This window comes from Pezoporus occidentalis, unplaced genomic scaffold (genome assembly GCF_034315485.1).
Source record: "Pezoporus occidentalis ecotype Australia unplaced genomic scaffold, CSIRO_AGI_Poc_V1 ctg206, whole genome shotgun sequence".
In the NCBI taxonomy this organism is placed as follows: domain Eukaryota; kingdom Metazoa; phylum Chordata; class Aves; order Psittaciformes; family Psittacidae; genus Pezoporus; species Pezoporus occidentalis.
This window is the reverse complement of record NW_026913921.1, coordinates 819,022-839,552: the sequence shown is the minus strand read 5'-3', so window position 1 is coordinate 839,552 and position 20,531 is coordinate 819,022. Positions and strand designations below refer to the sequence as shown.

The 20,531-nt window shown below is 40.2% G+C and overlaps 1 protein-coding gene across 3 annotated transcripts in view; it reads right to left on the bottom strand.

Moving 5' to 3' along the window:
• The window catches only part of LDAH (lipid droplet associated hydrolase), a 126,790-nt gene that overhangs the window by 77,103 nt on the left and 29,156 nt on the right, over positions 1-20,531 (bottom strand). For 2 of the 3 annotated variants that reach the window (XM_062618903.1, XM_062618902.1), the window contains one exon: positions 20,168-20,302. The exons of the other annotated variant lie outside the window; for it this stretch is intronic. In XM_062618903.1, coding sequence (XP_062474887.1) covers positions 20,168-20,302 — 135 coding nt within the window. The remainder of the gene's footprint in view (positions 1-20,167; positions 20,303-20,531) is intronic. 3 annotated transcript variants of the gene reach the window in all.

Genomic DNA, 20,531 nt, shown 5'->3' with positions numbered 1-20,531 from the left:
AATCTTTCATCTGATTACTGAACCCTGGATAATTTGTATGAGCAAGTGTCATGGTTTAAGCACAGTTGGCAACCCAGAAAAAAACACGCAGCCCACTCTCTCACCCTCCCCCAGCTTTCCACCCCCTGCTCCCAGAGGGATGGGGAGGAGAATCAAAGGAATGTAACTCCCACAGGTTGAGATAAGAACAGTCCAGTAACTAAGGTATAACACAAACCACTGCTACTGCCATCAATAGTAACAATGGTAAGGGAAATAACAAGGGAAGAGAATGCAGCTGCTCACCACCCACCAACTGATACCCAGCACAACAGAGCAGTGATCTAGCTCTTCTAGGTAACTGCCCTCAGTTTATATACCGGGCATGATGTGCTGTGGTATGGAATACCCCTTTATCTAGTTTGGGTAAGGTGTCCTGTCTCTGCTTCCTTCTGGCTTCCCCTCCTCCCTGGCAGAGCATGAGACTCAGAAAGTCCTTGGTCACAGTAAACATTACTTAGCAACAACTAAAAACATCGGTGTTATCAGCGCTGTTCCCAGGCTGAAAGTCAAGAGCACAGCACTGCACCAGCTAGTAAGAAGGAGAAAAATGACTGCTACTGCTGAACCCAGGACAGCAGACAACAAAATACCAAAAGAAATGTGATGGAAACTGAGAAAGAATGTTCAATAAATACTGAAGAACTCCTCCTGACACCAGAAACCACGTCTTAAAGTGTTGTGTTTTAGATTAACCCTTAGACCTTAATCTGGCCCTACTACCCTTCAGGAACTGTTCATGTAACTTTTAAGATAAACACACCACTCATTAGTGTTTATTGGAGCAATTACTTTTTGTAAAGATATCCTCCACAAATAAATTACCATTTAGTCAAGAAACTGAAGTGGTCATATGTATTATTTTCTTCATAGGAAAACTAACAAGATCTTAACCTACAAGTTGAACTATTGATTTCCTTTGCTATCTACACACCTATTGCTGTGACACTTGTTTAACACCTGATATGTTTTTGAAAGGAAGCTGTATTATACTTAAATTAGTACAAGCATAGTCTGACAGACTGAATCAATAAACATGACAAATACTAAACCCCAAATTTTTATTAAAAGAATACAAGAGCACACTGAACCTATTAAATTAAGATATCCAAGAGAAACATTTTGTTTTGCATTCTTAGTCTTGTTACCCTCTGATTAAAGAAACTATTACCAAGATACGATGTGAAAGATAACAGGAAGGGATTCTACAGGTACATTACAAATAAAAGACAGACTAGGGACAAAGTAGGCACTCTCGGGAAGCTATCAGGAGAACTGGACACCCTGGATTCAGAGAAGGCTGAGGTACTTAATGACTTCTTTTCCTCGGTCTTCACTGGCAAAGGCTCTGACAACACCACCCAAGTCTTAGAAGGTAGACGCAGGGACTGTGAGAATGAAGACCTTGGGCCCACTGTAGGAGAGGATATCTGTCAGGACCATCTTAAGAACCTGAATGTGCACAAATCCATGGGACCTGATGAAATCCATCTGCAGGTCCTGAAGGAGCTGGCAAATGATGTTGCTAAGCCACTGGCCATCATATTTGAGAAATCATGGCAGTCAGGTGAAGTTCCCAATGACTGGAAAAAGGGAAATATAACCCCCATTTTCAAAACCAGGAAAATGGATGACCCAGTGTCGTGGTTTAAACCCAGTCAGGTAATTCGTTCGCTCACTTCCCCCCCTTTTCTTGCCCACCCCCTGCTCTCGGAGGGACGGAGAGGAGAATCGAAAAGAATGCAACTCCCACGGGTTGAGATAAGAACAGTTTAGTAACTAAGGTATAACACAAATCACTACTGCTACCACCAGTGATAATAATGACAAAGGAAATAACAAGGGAAGAGAATACATCATCTCACCACCAGCCGACCGATAACTCGCCCCCCCAGCCCGACCAAGCTCTGACCGATACCTCCTCCAACCCTGCAGTCTCCCAGCCCTTCCGGCTAACACCCAGTTACCTCCTGGGCATGACGTGCTGTGGTATGGAATACCTCTTTGGTCAGTTTGGGTCAGGTGTCCTGTCTCTGCTTCCTCCTGGCCTCCCCTCCTCCCTGGCAGAGCATGAGGCTCACAAAGTCCTTGGCCAAACCAAAACATCCTTGTTATCAGCTCTGTTCCCAAGCTGAAAGTCAAAACATTGCACTGCACCAGCTACCAAGAAGGGGAAAAATGACTGCTACTGCTGAACCCAGGACACCCAGGGAACTACAGACCAGTCAGTCTCACCTCTGTGCCTGGCAAAATCTTGGAGCAGATTCTCCTGGAAGGCATGCTAAGGCACATGAAAATCAACAAGGGGCTTGGTGACAGCCAGCATGGCTTCACTAAGGGGAAATCCTGCCTGACCAATTTGGTGACCTTCTATGATGGGGCTACAGAATGGATGGGCAGGGGTAGAGCAGTTGGTATCATCTACCTGGACTTGGGCAAAGCATTTGACACTGTCCTGCAGGACATCCTTGTCTCTAAATTGGAGAGACATCAATTTGATAGGTGCACGACTCGGTGGATAAAGAACTGGCTGGATGGCCACATGCAGAGTTGTGCTTGGTGGCTCAACGTCCAGCTGCAGACCAGTAAGGGCTGGTGCCCCTCAGGGATCAGTGTTGGGTCTGGTCTTGTTCAACATCTTTGTCAGTGACATGGACAGTGGGATTGAGTGCGCCCTCAGCAAGTTTGCCGATGACACCAAGCTGTGTGGTTCAGTTGATACACTGGAGGGAAGGAATGCCATCCAGAGGGACCTTGACATGCTTGAGAGGTGGGCTGATGCCAACCTACTGAAATTCAACCATGCAAAGTGCAAGGTCCTACACCTGGGTCAGAGCAACCCGAGGCACAGCTGCAGGTTGGGCAAAGAAGAGATTCAGAGCAGCCCTGTGGAGAAGGACTTGGGGGTGCTGGTCAATGAGAAAATGAACATGAGCCAGCTTCAGTGTGCACTCGCAGCCCAGAAAGCCAACTGTATCCTGGGCTGCATCAAAAGGACTGTGACCAGCAGGTCGAAGGAGGTGATCCTGCCCCTCTCCTCTGCTCTCGTGAGACCTCACCTGGAGTATTGTGTGCAGTTCTGGTGTCCTCAACATAAAAAGGACATGGAACTGTTGGAACAAGTCCAGAGGAGGGCCATGAGGATGATCAGGGGACTGGACCACCTCCCGTATGAAGATAGGCTGAGAAAATCAGGGCTGTTCAGCCGGAGAAGAGAAGGCTGCGTGGAGACCTCATAGCAGCCTTCCAGTAGCTGAAGGGGGGCTATAAGGATGCTGGGGAGGGACTCTTCATTAGGGACTGTAGTGGTAGGGCAAGGGGTGACAGGTTAAAACTTAAACAGGGGAAGTTTAGATTGGATATAAGGACAAAGTTCTTTACTGTGAGGGTGATGAGGCACTGGAATGGGTTGGCCAAGGAAGTTGTGAATGCTCCATCCCTGGCAGTTCAAGGCTGGGTTGGAGAGAGCCTTGGGCAAGATGTTTTAGTGTAAGGTGTCCCTGCCCATGGCAGGGGGGGTTGGAACTAGACGATCTTGGGGTCCTTTCCATCCCTAACTGTTCTATGATTCTATGATGAGATAATAGTACAAACTTTGAAGGAGAAATTTGCTGGTTATCCTCTATTTGGCAAGGCCAACACCATGAAACAGTGTTTTATTATGCAGTTCTACACCAATCAGTGCCTCCAGAAAAATTTAACCTGCATTTCTGAATTACTGCATTAGTCAGTAAGCTAAATAACTACAGAACATGCAATTTATAAGAATTTTCACTATATTATTAAAAAAAAAAACAACGAAAAATCCCCACCAAAACAACAACAAAAAACTACAAAAAATCCACAAAAAACTCACAAAAAAAGAAACCAAAAACCAACAAAACCAAAACTCAAAAAACAACAGTCTTGGCAAGCTAGAGGTCAGACAGCCAATACTGTGTAGGAGCAGATCTAAATTTCCATCATAAAGTGATGTCAAGGAGCAAAAGCAGAGGTCTGAGCGTATGGGAAGCTGACTGTTCAGGTTACATTTCTTGTTTTCTGTATATTATGAAGCCAAGTGAAAGGCTCTGTGAATTCCCTTCTACACTTGCCCACAGAAACAAAACTGGAAGGGACTTCACAACCAAGGCTGACTGCTATGTAAAATGTACCTTGATACAGGAATGAGCTTGAAACTCATTGTGACTTTTTTTGTCTCTTTTTTTTCACTTCTAGGCTGCACCTTTGGTGGGTGCACACTACTTGGACTGCTTTCCAGCAGAACTAATCAATTTGAAGAATCATAGAATTATTTGGTTTGGAAGGGCCCTTAAAGATCATCTAATTCCAACCCCCCTGCCATGGGAGGAACACCTTCTACTAGAATAGGATGCTAAAAGCCCTGTCCAAGAAAAAGACTTCATGTAGCTGAGTTGGTTGTAAAACTCGAGTACAGTTATTTCAACACACCAGGTATCCCACTCAGCTTACCATTTTACGTTGCAGAATACCTTCTATGAGACAAGTAATTACAGAGCACAAGAAAACAACACTATGCCCTTTACCATAAGTTAGGCTTTTATCTATGCTTTACCATTTATTCCCAGTTTTGAAGTAATTTCATGTCAAGGTGTGCGTATCTACACTTGCAAAAATAACAAGTAATTTCAGTACTGGCAGCACTTCAAAATCTTCCAGCAATTCTCCCCTCTTCCAGTAATGCCAAAATGAATCAGCTCCACCGCAGCTTATTAAGGGAGAATCACTGAAGATAGCCTGAAATAGCTGGAAGACTACATATGAGCAAACAGGTACCAAACAAAACCAGTAAGTAACACCACCTTAGTGGGAACCTCTGAAAAAGTCACTCTTCCTGGGCTACTGAGGTCTCTGGGCATTCCAGAATAACTCTACAGTAAAGACAAGCCACCAGAGCAGCTGTCAACATAACCAGGCTCAGCCTTCCTATACCAGGTGCTGAAGTGAAGCACACCTCTCTGGCACTGCAGGAAAAAATAAGAAGAGATTATGAAGAAAGCAATGAAGTAGCCTTGCATTGGCAGAGACTTCATAAACAATAACAGGAAGCAGAGCTCATGTACTCTATGCTACCTGAAAGAAGATTGTAGTGAGGTGGGTGTTGGTCTCTTCTCACAAATAACAAGCAATAGGATGAGAGTAAACGGCCTCAAATTGTGTCAGGGGAAGTTTAGGTTGGATATTAGGAAAAAATTCTTCATTCAAAGGGTTGTCAAAGATTGGAACAGGATGCCCATGGAGGTGGTTGAATCACCATCCCTAGAGGTGTTTAAAAGACATGTAGTTGTTGCACTGAGGGAGATGGTTTAGTAGTGACTTAGTGATTCTAGGTTAATGGTTGGATTGAATGATCTTAAGGGTCTTTTCCAACCTAAACGATTCTATGATTCTGTGATTCTACTTGAAGATCTGGTGGTTGAGAAAATTAAGTCAGTAACAAGACCTTCAGAAAAAAGTGTGCACCTAAGTACGCACTTCTGCCTGAAAGAGCTCTACATTTAGTCTGAGCCTCATGATAGGATCATTGTATCAATAAAGTCTGTCCAAGCAATACAGAGAAAATCTTGCCATTTCCATTATATTGCTGATTTGTTTGGCTTACATCACAAAAACTACTAAGATGCAAAAATCAGTCCAGCCCCCACCAAACCCACTTTTACTCTCCAAAGTCTATTTTCCTGGCTTTGCCTGACTAGTAAGTGGTACTCCTGCAAACGTCTACCTTGCATGTTTCCCTTAGGAATATTCATTTCACATATGATCTAAAATAGTATCACCCAGGTTTTCAAGGACAAATGTGTTTCACTGGTATTTGAATTACCGTGCACCAATAGCCTGAGGTATGTGACATATTAGTCTAAGAATAATGTACAGAAAGCACACTGATCCTTAAGGCAATTCTTTACAGGAAAACATATTAGCATCAATACCTTTTGATGCTTGGCCAGATCTAACATCTTCCAATTTAACATGACAAAAATTTAGTCTTGAAACGGAGGCATTCTTACAGAATGAAGCAACTAAAATCAACTTTAGTAAATAGCATATTACAACAACAACTTGCATTTGTACAGTTTAACAATGGAAGAAAAACAAGAGAGTAATGTTCTGCAAATCACCAAGACTGGGTAGATACAGCATAGGAAGTAAAGAAAAGATAGTGGAAATTGTGAGTGTTGAAGGGAATAAAAATGGATGAATATCACTTCACAGTCATTGATTCAGTTGGTGTACAGTAGGTGAAGTGTTGCACCACAGTAGGCAAGTCCAATAGTCACACCTATTGAAAACAGCACTTCAAAACTTAAGTTTAAGCAGATACAAATAGAGAAAGAGGGACTGAGAGCAGACAAGGGAGAGATGAAGTTTGAAGCAAAATAAAACAGCTGGCCAAGTAAGACAGCCCATGTTATTCCACAGACAGGGAATAAAAAGAATTATTTTTAAAGTCGGAGAAAATGACAAGGAGCATGCCTCAGTGTTATGAAGAGAAAAGGGGAAAAAGCAGGCAGCTAAGAATACACCTGGGGGCACACAAATAACAATACAGATCTTGTACTTCACAGCAATCACACAGAACAATGGGTGACATTTTCTGAAGTGCTTGAGGCTTCTACTGAAAGCAAGCTGAGCTGGATCCAAACTTGATAGGATATTCCTGATTTCTCTTGAAAATCCACCTCAAAATTTTATTTAGAACTGTGATATAGGCCAAGACTGAAACATTCAACTAAGTATGACTTCAAAATAATACTGAAATAACACAATCTTTAATAGAGTAACACTAAACACATTTCTTACTTGGCTAGTTACTATAATGGCATTAGGATAGCACTCAGTATAACTTAGACCTTTTTCTTTACTCTGGTGTATATTAATCTTGGATTATACTATTTTAATAGAAGCATAAAGGGAAGTGGAGGTTTCTATCTTCATTTATCAGTGGAAATGTGAAATTAAGTAATTAGAATAACTACCTGCAGTAAACAGATCCAAATTATTTAACAATACTCTCTAGCATCCTTTTATTTTAAGGAGTAAGAATCCACTCAAGCAAAAATAATGTCTTTCTATCTTTGATGGGTATCCTTCAAAACTGATGGATTATAAGAAGTTTGCAAACTTCTTATCTTAGATTCCCTGATGATACAATCTGGTGCTGCACTGCTAAATGCAAAGAGCTATGACAGTTTATTCCAGCAGAAGACATGACCCTGTGCTGCCAGCACTGTGAGATGTAGCTCAAAACATACGCAAAATCATAGAATCACAGAATGGTTTGGGTTGGAAAGGACCTTAAGATCATTTAGTTCCAATCCCCTTGCCACAGGCAGGGACACCTTCCACTAATCCAGTGCTACCTCACAGCTCTCAACAAGTGCTTTCAATCACTACCTGCCTTGAAAAGCCGCCTAAGTCTCTGTTTGGGCTCCTTTTTGCACCAAGAGTATAAGATGACAGCAAGGGGAAGCAATGGTGTCCCAGCGAGTGCCAGCATTGATCCCCCATGCATCTCAGAAGAACAAGGAGTCTGCTGCTGGCTGACATGACATGAATCCAGCAGCCCAGAGAATCTAGCTCTGATCTGACACTCTCCACTGAGTTACATTTTCTGGCATCACTGGAAAAAGCCACAATTTTGATGGAGGAGCACTCCATGCTCTGTCTTTCACTACCTTCTCAGTCCTCAGCAAGTATGGCAACATGCCAAAGATCCTGTGATGACTTTATTTTTCTTGGAGTCTTACCTTCTAGTTGAAATAGAGACTAAAGTGCCACCATTACAAAACTGATATGTCATTACAGATGAATATAGGGAAAAAAAAAGGATTTTTTTGGTCTTCTTTTGCACAGGTCAGATGCACTCCACAGAAAGCAAACCAATTCACCTGTAACCCGCAAGCAGTGTCAGGGTCAGGGTCACAGTCAGGCAAAAGTTGATTTTCTCATTCATTTACATTAGCAGACATCAAAGCCATAGTTCATTACTAACTGAAATTAAGGCTTTACAGCTTAATCTATCTAAAACGACAGCAACTGAATTTGACTTGCACTCTACACAAACAGATCCAAATACAGCCATGTGGAATTTAATACATACTAACATGCATTCTGAAATACTGAAATTGCTCTCTTCACAATTAACTGCAGAATAAAACTTCTACCTCCAAATCATGTAAAAACTCGTATAGGAGTCAGTGGAGTCCCTGCAGTAAAGACACAGTGGTAATATCTACAAAACCACAGTTCTGTTCTGAAAAAAAAGACACTACAATGGCAATTCTAGAGAATTTCAGTAGACTGCTGTAACATTCAGCCCAATGGGATTAATTTGGCAACTAAGTAGCCACTTGACCACACAACTTGATAGCTATAGTAAATTATATATTTTCAATATATGAATGCACATAACATAAAATTCAACCTTTAGAAAGAAATGTCTAGCTTAAAGAGTAGTCCCATGCAGTATCAAAAGGAGGAAAAAACTCTTCATCCAGCAAGCAGCACTGAGATCTTCTCATTCAACCTGAGCCCACAGCACAGTAACATTTTGTCCCTTATCATTTTTCAAAGCACACAGTCCCTACTCAGATGTTGCTGAGAGGTTTAAGTAGGTACACTAAAGGTAGGAGTAATTCATTAATGAAGCTGATTATCTAAGAAAGAGGCCATCTGCAGCTACTTCTTCCTGCATAGTCTGCCTTACAGTTTCCTGCCTTTCCCTGAAACACCTACATTGCTCCTTAAAGAAAGGGAAACTCTTACAACCAAAGCAAACAGAAAGACTCCATGTTCCAAACTTGATTACATTTATAATCTGGAATTATGCTGTGCATTGCTGATGGTTCCTCAGTCTTACAACTGTAGATCACTGTAAATTAAAACTGCCTCTAAGCAGTGATCCCATCAAGATCTGCACCATTTTTTGCAAGCTTTGTGGGTATCAGAATTAAGTCAAAGGTCTGTATCATAAAGTAGAAATTCTTATTAATAAATATATTGATCAGCTTTCTTCCTACAGCTAACCTATGCAGTCAATAAACTTTTTCACTGAATAACCAAAGCAAATCCAGACCACTATCACCTTCAGACAGAAGGGGTTATTCTCTGCTATGGGGATAATTCATTTTCATTCTGTTATGCAAATATATCTTTCAAACTGTCTGGGATTAAAAGATTCTCAAGCATTTTCCCTGGGGAAAATAATCTGAATCACCTCAATATTTTGTTTAATAAAGTATTTTTACTTTTTTACTTTCCCTACAATATTATGGTAAATATTTAAATGAGTTACTCTGAAACATGTGCACAAGTCCATGGGTCCTGATGAGATCATGTGCACAAGTTACTCTGAAACATGTGTACAAGTCGCCGGTCCTGAAGGAGCTGGCAAACGAAGTTGCGAAGCCGCTGGCCATCATATTTGAGAAATCATGGCAGTCAGGTGAAGTTCCCGATGACTGCAAAAAGGGAAATATAACCCCCGTTTTCGAGAAGGGGAAAATGGATGACCCGGGGAATTACAGACCAGTCAGTCTCACCTCTGTGCCTGGCAAAATCTTGGAGCAGATTCTCCTGGAAGGCATGCTAAGGCACATGAAAATCAACAAGGGGCTTGGTGACAGCCAGCATGGCTTCACTAAGGGGAAATGCTTCCCGACCAATTTGGTGGCCCTCCATGATGGGGCTACAGAACTGATGGACAGGGGTAGAGCAGTTGATGTCATCTACCTGGACTTGTGCAAAGCATTCAACACTGTCCGACATGACATCCTTGTCTCTAAATTGGAGCAACATCAATTTGATGGATGGACCACTCGGTGGATAAAGAACTGGCTGGATGGCCGCACACAAAGAGTTGTGCTTGGTGGCTCAATGTCCAGCTGCAGACCAGTAAGGGGTGGTGTCCCTCAGGGATCAGTGTTGGGTCTGGTCTTGTTCAACATCTTTGTCAGTGACATGGACAGTGGGATTGAGGGCGCCCTCAGCAAGTTTGCCGATGACACCAAGCTGTGTGGTTCAGTTGATACACTGGAGGGAAGGAATGCCATCCAGAGGGACCTTGACATGCTTGAGAGGTGGGCTGATGCCAACCTCATGAGGTTTAACCATGCAAAGTGCAAGGTCCTACACCTGGGTCGGAGCAATCCCAGGCACAGCTACAGGCTCGGCAAAGAAGAGATTCAGAGCAGCCCTATGGAGAAGGACTTGGGGGTGCTGGTCGATGAGAAAATGAACATGAGCCGGCAGTGTGCACTGGCTGCCCAGAAAGCCAACTGTATCTTGGGCTGCATCAAAAGGAGCATGACCAGCAGGTCGAAGGAGGTGATCCTGCCCCTCTCCTCTGCTCTTGTGAGACCTCACCTGGAGTATTGTGTGCAGTTCAGGTGTCCTCAACATAAAAAGGAACTGTTGGAACAAGTCCAGAGGAGGGCCATGAGGATGATCAGGGGCCTGGAGCACCTCCCGTATGAAGACAGGCTGAGGAAGTTGGAGCTGTTCAGCCTGGAGAAGAGAAGGCTGCATGGAGACCTCATAACAGCCTTCCAGTATCTGAAGGGGGCCTATAGGGATGCTCGAGAGGGACTCGTCCTTAGGGACTGTAGTGACAAGACAAGGGGTAATGGGTTAAAACCTAAACAGGGGAAGTTTAGGTTGGATATAAGAAGGAAATTCTTTCCTGTTAGGGTGGTGAGGCACTGGAATAGGTTGCCCAGGGAGGTTGTGAATGCTCCATCCCTGGCAGTGTTCAAGGCCAGGTTGGACGATGCCTCGGGTGATATGGTTTAGTGTGAGGTGTCCCTGCCCATGGCAGGTGTTTGGAACTAGATGATCTTAAGGTCCCTTCCAACCCTAACGATTCTATGATTCTATGAACATCACAGCACTGCTCATGTCAGTGAACTGTGTCATGCCTTATGAAGTAAGGACACTGAAAGATATAAATGTTACCTTTTCATAGGGTTCACATTCTTGAACACTTTTTTCCCCTCACTGTCTTCTGCATTTAATCAGAAGTGATGGTATCAGCTGAAGAACATACCTCTGTCATGGGGTGAAAGGCGGAAAGTGATCCATAAACAATCTCAAAACCTACATTCAGAGATTTTGGAATGCAGTAAAGACATTATACTCTCCAATGGATGAAGGTCACTTTTGTTTTTCACATGTTCTGTTTTTTGGACAAGGATCCAGAAGACTATCAGATTTCAAAAGTTGTTACTTTTAAAGGTATATTTAAAAATTATATTAATTAATTATATTACCCTATTTGTAGGTAGCAATGAAAAAAAATTGTTTCTTTTAACAGGGGAAGCAGTTGAATAAAGTACTAGAAAAGAATAGTAAGCTATTCATGGACATTTTTAATAATATGCCTACAGATATTTTGCTCAGTGGAAAACCTTCAAAGAAATAGAGAATATAAAGAGCTTATTTTTCATATAGCTATAAAAACTGTAAAGACAAAGTCCTCTTCTTAGTAACATCAACAGAAATTGGTCACTACTCCATTAAAGTCAATGGAGTATACAGATACGCACTAAGGAGTACCAGAATAAGTTTATTAGTGTTTATATGATTATTAAAAATAAATACATGTTTGTTAAGGTATGATGATATAAGCAGTTAAAACTGTTATCATTTTTGTTGGCCAGAAAAGAAAACAACAACAACTGAGAAATACGTCACATATGGAAAAAATTTATTTTCTTAGTTTTGATTTTGAATGGAACAAGTTTTAAACACAAGCTTAAAATTAAGCAGAACTGATAAAGCCAATGCCAAATACCATGATTTTAGTCAAAGGAACTATTTGTATAATTATGTGACCTCTATGAATAACTACCTGAATGTGGGTAAAGGAAAGAAGCAAACAAGAGTACGGCAGCATCCCCTGGGCTGCTTACTTTTCACACATCTAGATTTAAATTATTCCAGTGGGTTCATAGCATGAAATGATCATTTGTTTCCTTAAAATAGACACCTAGCACTAAAACCATAGAGTAAAATGCAGATCTTGCCAGGCAAATACAAAAACCTCAACATTAAATGCCTCATAATAACTTTAATATATGTACACACACTTCCTCTCTTAAGCTGCCTTCTCCAAGGCAAGGAAGGAATACGGTTTCTGGACAACAGCAATTTGCTGTATCAGGAGGGGCAGGAGACTGCACTGACTGAGCTGACAGTTCCTGTCCCATACTGTTAAAACAACCAGTTCCTCTGTGCAAACCCCAATGTGGGATCCCCTGCTCCTGATGAATACCACATGAAGACCTCAATGTGATTAATCAGTGCCAAGGCCGGCTTCATAAACAGGAAGCTTCTCCTCTCGATACATTAAAAAAAGACATTTAACTATGAAACAGTTATGAAAATAGTTTAATTCTACTTGGATAGCATGCTTACAACTTGGTTCTTCTTAATGTATCTACAGTATGATACCATTGCTCTGGGAGACATCCTGAGACTCTTCATCAGGGACCGGAGCGACAGGACAAGGGGTAATGGGTTTAAACTTAAACAGGGGAAGTTTAGATCGGATATCAGGAAGAAGTTCTTTACTGTGAGGCTGGTGAGGCACTGGAATGAGTTGCCCAAGAAAGTTCTGAATTCTCCATCCCTAGCAGTGTTCAAGGCCAGGCTGGACAGAGCCTTGGGCAACATGGTCTAGTGTGAGGTGCCTCTGCCCACGGCAGGGAGGTGTAACTAGATGATCTTAACGTCCTTTCTGACACAGACTATTCTGTGATTCTATGATTCTATAACTCTGCATTAAAATTAAGCAGAATTTCATTTGTGTCCCTATGTGTTCTGGGATGCAATCATGACTACAGACTACTCCAAGTCTGTAATATTTAAACATAACTGACTAAATCTTGAAAGAACTTGAATTAAGGATAATCCATCTTTCAATGATCCTCTAATATTTTAATTTCTATGCCTAGGGAGCATAAAGTATTATTGAAGTGAAAATTAATGTGAATTACATGTGTGAGTACATAAGCTTAAAGAATGCATGTGAGATACCAGCTCAGCTGCCCTTCTACCGCTTTTCTCCCTTCACTTACACAAGACATAAATGCCTTTTAAGCATGGCTATCACTGTGTACCTCTGTGTGGCCAGATACCTTCCATTACTACTAACCAAACAGTGCTGAAACCCAGATAGGATTTGGTGGTCAAAAACCTTCTAAGCACCAGAGATGATGATTCTGAGGTGTTTCTGCACTGTCTGAACCAACAGCCAGTAGCTCTGATTCACCTGATTCAGCACTGTAGGTATCCTCCAAAATCAGCACTCATTAAAAACATCCATTCTACTTAAAAGTAAATCAGAGTCACAAGCTAACTAAAATTATCAAACACATATAGGCTCCCTGTGCCTGTGTAACTTCTCTCCTTTGGGGTTATGCACAACAAGAAGGACAAAGGCTGTTAGCTAAGGATGAGTCCCTATTTTTAGAAGCCTAGTTCTTGGAACACCTAACTCTCATAATCTCCTCCTCTCCTTTTTGCAGCAGTGCAGATCACATTCCCACTCCCTATCATCACCACACATTCTTAGTGGCACATCTCTAAGCCCAGCGCAGCAAACGCTTACACAAAAAAAAAGTGCTACTGGAAAAGTATTCTTAGCTACCATTAATTCCGCTTCGCAAGTGGAAAACGGTGAGAGAGCCAACTCCATCTGATTCGCTAGCTCTTCTTGGACCACAAGCAAGTGTCCTGGGAACTATCAGTGGCCCACAGACCACAGTTTGGGAATCACTGCCCTAAATAATCTACAAACCTCTTATTATAGAAAACCATGCTCCTTGTCTTGCTCAGGCTACTATTTTAGTTTTCTTCCTGCCAGCACAGCATACTATGATGGTAGAAACTGATGGCTCATATCTGCTAATCATGCCCATTTGGTGGACAACTATTTAGTAATCAATGACATGATTAACTTGCTGAAGTATTAATTCAGTTTTACTCAGATTAATTCAGCCTTTTTATTTTTTTAGGTAGATTTGTACCACTTTAGCTGGAGGCAGACTCTCACTCACAGTGAATCCTGCAGTTGTTAGAAGTCAGAGAGCAGACAAGCAAACTCCATTCTCCTGAATTTAGTAACAGCTAAGCAGCAATATATCAAATTCAAGCCACACACGCCTTCCAAGTTTTCCTGCAACACTAGAATTTGTCTTTTCTTTTATACAAAACTTCATTTCACTTCAAAACTTCACACTGATGGTACATTAACATTTTGGGATCACATAATCAATGTCTTTGTAGTAATTTATTAGCCCTCCACCACTTTTATGGTTTTGCCCATACTGATTCTTTAGGATAGAATTCAGTTTCAATACAGGCCGAAGGTCCTGCTCTCCCTGCATAAAGAGAAAGCAATGAAAACACTCTTTTAATGGGATATAAATCAACCCTTACCTACCTCTCTTTATCATGGAAAATGAACTAAGCATAGTTTGACAGATTTAAGGACACACTATTATCTTCTACAGTCCATGGGACATAAAAGATGAAAATAGAACTTCATCTTGCAACTTAGCTATTAAGAATGTCACTCAAACTTCTGTCATTCAGAAGCTACCCAATACTGATTCAGAAACAAAACAGAAAATTCAGTAGACAACATCTTCCAAAGCATAAACACATCTTGTTAAAACAATAAAATGTGTTTGTATTATGATTGTGTATAGCTCAAAATTCATCTGTACAGTTTAGAAAGTTCTAGAGATTTACCTTTAATGTATCAGGTGACCAAATATTGTATTGTTATGACATGACTGATGACTAGCTACTTATTAGATATATAATATTCTAATGCATCAGTTGTGTCTCTTTAATCAATTAAGATATGAATCATACTACTGCATATTTCTAAGCACCTGGCATACACAGAACATTACCAAAAGAAATAAATCATTTAATTTCAATTTAATTTTTCTTTACTCCTCTATTTTACTTTGCTACAAAGAAAACTATCCTGTAGGTCCTAAGAACAAAAAACCTAAACCTGCATTCTTCTATTCTTATTTCTGTCTGAGACACTGTATTTGTTATTTCTTATCAAACCACAGAAGATGTCCAAAGAATTAGACCATTCTAAGACACACTTAGGCTATGTATGTACATCTGCTGTCTGTACAGCCTTTATTGGCAAAAGCAAGCAGGGTGCTAAAAAGGGGACGTGAGGGATGTGTTAGAGGGACTGCGAGTCAAGGATTTCCTATACAATCTTTGATTTTTCACAGCTTTCAAAGAAATGTTGTGGGAGACTGAGTCTTTTAAATTTTTATTTTAACGTGGGATATTCATAACACAGCAATTGAATTAGCAATGTGTATAAAATTAGCAAGGAATGATTTCAGGATTTTTTTAATTTATATGTGTTAGTTTTAACTAGCAGTTTTTTTCCTAGCAAAAGAAATTGAAAGGCTGTTCCAAAACTTTCAACTAGATATTTATTGCCATCAGGGGAGCTACTCTTGAACACAGGTCTTTAGTCCTTCTGCAGTACTCAAGCATTTCTACTCAACTGGATTTTGTAATATAAAGTACACAGCTTTAGTCTCCACAATGCATCACATATCATAATGCCCACATCCAGAAACTGGGCAGCTATACTGGCATTTTGACAGAATTATTTGAGTGTGCATAAATATGGAATATTTATCTTAATTCTACTTTTCAGTTTTACCCTTGTATTTTTTCAAATAAAGAATTTTACAAAGGATTTAAGAGTAACACTGTTTAACAATTCAATTTCTTTAAAAAGAACCAAAGTACTTGTTTATTCTTTCCTTAAACTTTTTCTGCTCCTGTTAAAGGGAATTGGATGTTTAAAAGAGATCAACGCAACACAATCTATCTTCTTCTGATTTCACTACACATAAAATGAAACAGTCACTGATGGCTATATACCACAAAAACATAACCTGCTTTTAACCTGCATGTAAGTCAAAAGACCCCCCCCCATTTAACCCGCAGGAAAATGCTAACTTACAGATACCAGCATCCAGGCAGTAGCCTCTGTTTTGAGGGCACTGAGCTACAGCATACCTCTAACACATTCATATAGGAAACAGTAACTTGCACTTTAAATAAAACTTCACAACAGCTAGTAAGTTAATTGGTTAGACACAGGACAGTATCTTCTCAAAACGGAAATCTCAAAGGAAGTGTAATGCAAATTCTTCAGTGGAGTGACACATTAAAAGAAGCACTAGAACATACAAAAATAAATCAGCTGTGGGTATTCCTGCCTATTGGTTTTACTTTTAAGGAAACAAATTTCATAATTATGATCTGTTTGTATACATTCTTCCTTTCTTATGAAAATGTCTTTATTAGGTAGAAATTAACCAAACGATGTGCAAACACATGCATCTTAAAATGACTTACAATGCCATCATAATATAGCTGGCATGGTAAACAGAGTCAGTAAGTAAGCAAGGGTTTTTAGAACCTCTCCTAGAGGCATGAACATCTTAATCATGAAAAAAAACATGAGTCAAAGCATCAATATCAGATACAAAAAATAAAAGAGCAACACTTTTAGGTTTATATGAAAATTCATAAAGCATATACATAACATTTTAAAACAAAGTGAGACCTAGAACACTACTCTCCTTTTTGTAATTTTGCCTATACCTAAGGATTGATTTTGACCTGTTTTAGTCACAGCAGTGTTCAGAACAACTGCTTTCTTAAAAGCTGAGGAAGAGGAGAAAAAAGCTGAAATTGAGGCATAACCTTTTTATTACATTCACCGAGTAAAAATAAGTTTCAACTCTTTTTACACAGTGCACTGACTGCTAGAAACAGACTTACAGCAATGAAATGTTCAATTAATGTTTTGTGTCTTTGTGGAGCACAGATAGCAACAGCTTCCTGAATAGAAGGGGATCACACAGAAGTAAAAATGAAGAGTGTAGCTTTTTTCAGTTTTCAAAATGCTGTGTAATACGCCTCCAGTAAACTAGGAAGCGGTCTGTGATTGATGGCTGCTGTTGGAAAACTTGCTTTACCCTTTCAAAATCTACTTGATCTAAATATAACCAGGAATATTATTCCAACACAGTTTGCTTCATTTTAAGCCCTTTACTACTTTACAGGCAGCATCATTTAGATATTAATTGTACAACTTCAGTGATTGCACATTCTAAATCAATGGTCTCCAAAGCAGGGTGCATACACAGTGGGGTGCAGGAAGAAAATACCAGTAATGCACTAGCACATGTATATCATTTGTATTTAATATATATACATTGGGGATGCATGCTCAGTATTTTACTCATAGAAATTTTTAACTGATAGTGGTGCATCAGAAAAGTTTGTACACTACTCTTCTAAATGTATGAATTCTTCTTTCCTAGTAGCTTCCCCTCTCCCCTTTTTTTCATTTTTTATTTGCTAGATTCTAATCTGAGATACCTCAAGAATCAATGGTGTCAGATTCAAATATGTGTCAATTTATGCCCTCATCCTTCTTATCAGGATATTCTTATAAATACCGAACTCTGCCAGAGAATTTACATGAGGGTGTTTTCTAGAATACTGTCTAAATGTATACTACTGACAGGATGTGAGCTTCCTTCTCCTGTACTCTTAGTAAAATCTACATGAAAATAATCTCATAAACAACTTTTTATTATTTTTTAAACTGACTTTCTATACTTCTCTCAGCATCATGGCGCTACATTATGTGCACCAGTAGGTATAGATCCTGGCATATGATACTGAGAACACATAAAACATTTTAATAGGTCAGGCAAGAGAGCCCTGCCAAGCTCAGCTGTGGCAAGAGTAGGTGCTATTCAGTGAGAGAAACCAAGCCTGGTCACTTTCTGTATCCCTTCCCCTTGGGGTAAATTTCTCAGGCTCAAAACCCTGCACTGGGATGACACTGGGAGCAGGAGCTGGCAGAAGAGTCTGTGTCCAAAGCGGGGACAGCAGTGCATGTGCACAACAAAGAACCTGGTTCTGTCAGCAGTTGTTTATGGACCAGCGGTCCATAGTGTTTTTTAACACTAAGTCTGCTAATTTGCTCAGAGGCTAGTGCTTTGGCTGCTAGTTCCCTATTTTTTTTTTTACCTCTCTCATAATACTTTATCTGCTTTAAATCAGCTAATACCACTAACTAACCATTAGTTCCATTACTGAATTTGGTGTATTTTATTCTGTATTTACCTTATTTACTGTCATTAGAAACCTCAGTCACGATCCTGATAAGCATTTTGCTCCCCAAACTGAAGAGCCATTTAATCTCTTACATCAAGGAAGCTGCTTTCTCCCTGTTTTAGTTGCCTTTCCTCATACACTCACCAACTTCACTCCTGAAGAGTCCTCAAGATGCCCATCAGAACTACACTCTAATAATCAAGATGTAGGTTCACTATGATTATATATAGTAATAAAACAACATCTCCCGCGTGTCTGTAACATTGGTTATGTCCAACTTTTTGTTGATTTAATTTTTGCCTGCTGCTGTGCAATGGAAGACATATTAGAGCACAATCAGTGACGATGGCAGTATCTTTCCCGAGTTTTACAAAGGAATTACAAATCCAGGATTGCTCAGGCACAGTTGAAGACCTTTTTTTTGCATTAACTGCTATTATACCTATCCTGACACTCATCTACCATTGTTTTGCCCACTAATTACATTTCTGTACGATGTTTCTGCAGTTCCCTGACACCTGTTATCTTCCCAATAAGTAAATGCTATGGAGTACCATCCATAACTTGAGAAATTTCACTGTTTACTCTCATTCTGCAGGTCACAAGTAATCTATTGAATAAAACTTGACACAGCAACCAGCCTTCAAGGTACTTCACTTCTGACCTGTCCATCCATCCTAACAAGCTAGGTTTTTTCTTGAAAATCCCCTCTCTGACAGGGGCATTGTCAGTGCAAAAGGACACAGTGAAGTCAGCTAGAGGTTTGGTTTCCACTTAGATACCAGTTCCCTTTTTCCTACTGAATGTTCTCCCGCCCCCCCCCCCCCCCCCCCCCGGATTTAGGCTCTCCTTTAGCAGCAATTGTCACAGCGGAATTGGAACAGTTGTACAATATTCCGGCTGGCTCCATCTAAAAACCTCTCAACTAACTCAGCCATCTTAAGCCAAACTATCATCAAAGGCTTTTTTCACTAACTACACACTTACAGACATGATCCCAGGGCATCTTGAGACCTACACGTGTCCTCTGCAATAAATTCAGCTCCATTCAGTTGCCAGACTTATACCTGTATCCCCTGGTTAACATGGTACAACAAATTATAAACCTAGGGTAGTTTGACAATGGAACACAATGACTGGCAGGAATTTTACCAAAGAATTATAGGTTTCATGTATCAGTTTTATATTTGAGATTAAAGAAATGAATAAGAACACTTAACAGTTTTATTGCTGTATCACTGCAGCTTGCCCAGAGGGCAATCTGCGTAAGTCCAGAGGTCTGCTGACACTAAGTAACTTCCAGGATAGGCTCTGCTACTGGCTCCCCACATCTTACAATGTTGACCAGTAATAGTAACCACCTGTAGTTGGCTACCACATCTTGCCAGCAATTTGCATGTCAAAAGACTTTTAACACATATAAAAGCAACCTCTTCCCTGCAAATGTTCCATACCCCAGTCTCAGAAAGATTCACTTGCTTCTTGAAAATTCAACTAATATAGTGCAACTATTTTTTTAAATTCAGATAATTAGGTATCTCCTAAAGTACTTAATCTTTGAATTGGACATTTCATTGAAAAATGTACTTTTCTAACCTACTCAACATAAACACATTCTAGACCTTCTTTTCTATAAGTTCTCTCTAAAGACTCTGAAGTTTGCCATCAGCAAACTCTCTTATTCTCTTAACAGGACTTATCTGACTGGCATTACCTAAAAACATACTCATTTCCTCAGTAACTTCTCTTCTCCTACAACTGTTCTATGGAAATATAATGGAGACATGTAAAAAACATGTCATGCTGGTTTTAATAAGCATGAGTCCTGCTAGTGCAATCTGGGGGAGTGGGGGGTGGGGCCAAGGGTGGTGATGCACAAATATTTGTATGTACAAGTTAAAGTATTGTGTACCTTCTGTCATTTCCATGCCACTAGGAGGTTTACAATGTCCAGCATGGCTCACAACCCAAACGGGATACTGCTGATTTAGTCCACAATATAAGGCCTGTATAAAGGTCCTGTAATAACCTGCCAGTCCAGGGTTACCTGCCAAAAAACAAAACATACAAGCAGAGTCAATATTAACCTTCCAATAGCAAACAATTTGCTTTAAAGCTAACTAAACAGCATTATACAGCAATTTGTTAATTTATTTTCTGTAGTATGTTTCCAATTTTTATTTTCCCATTTTCAGGGGCTATGCTATTCAACTGGTTTAATTCCATTGATCAATGGCACCCATGAGAAGCATTTTACAGAATTACTTTGAAATTGC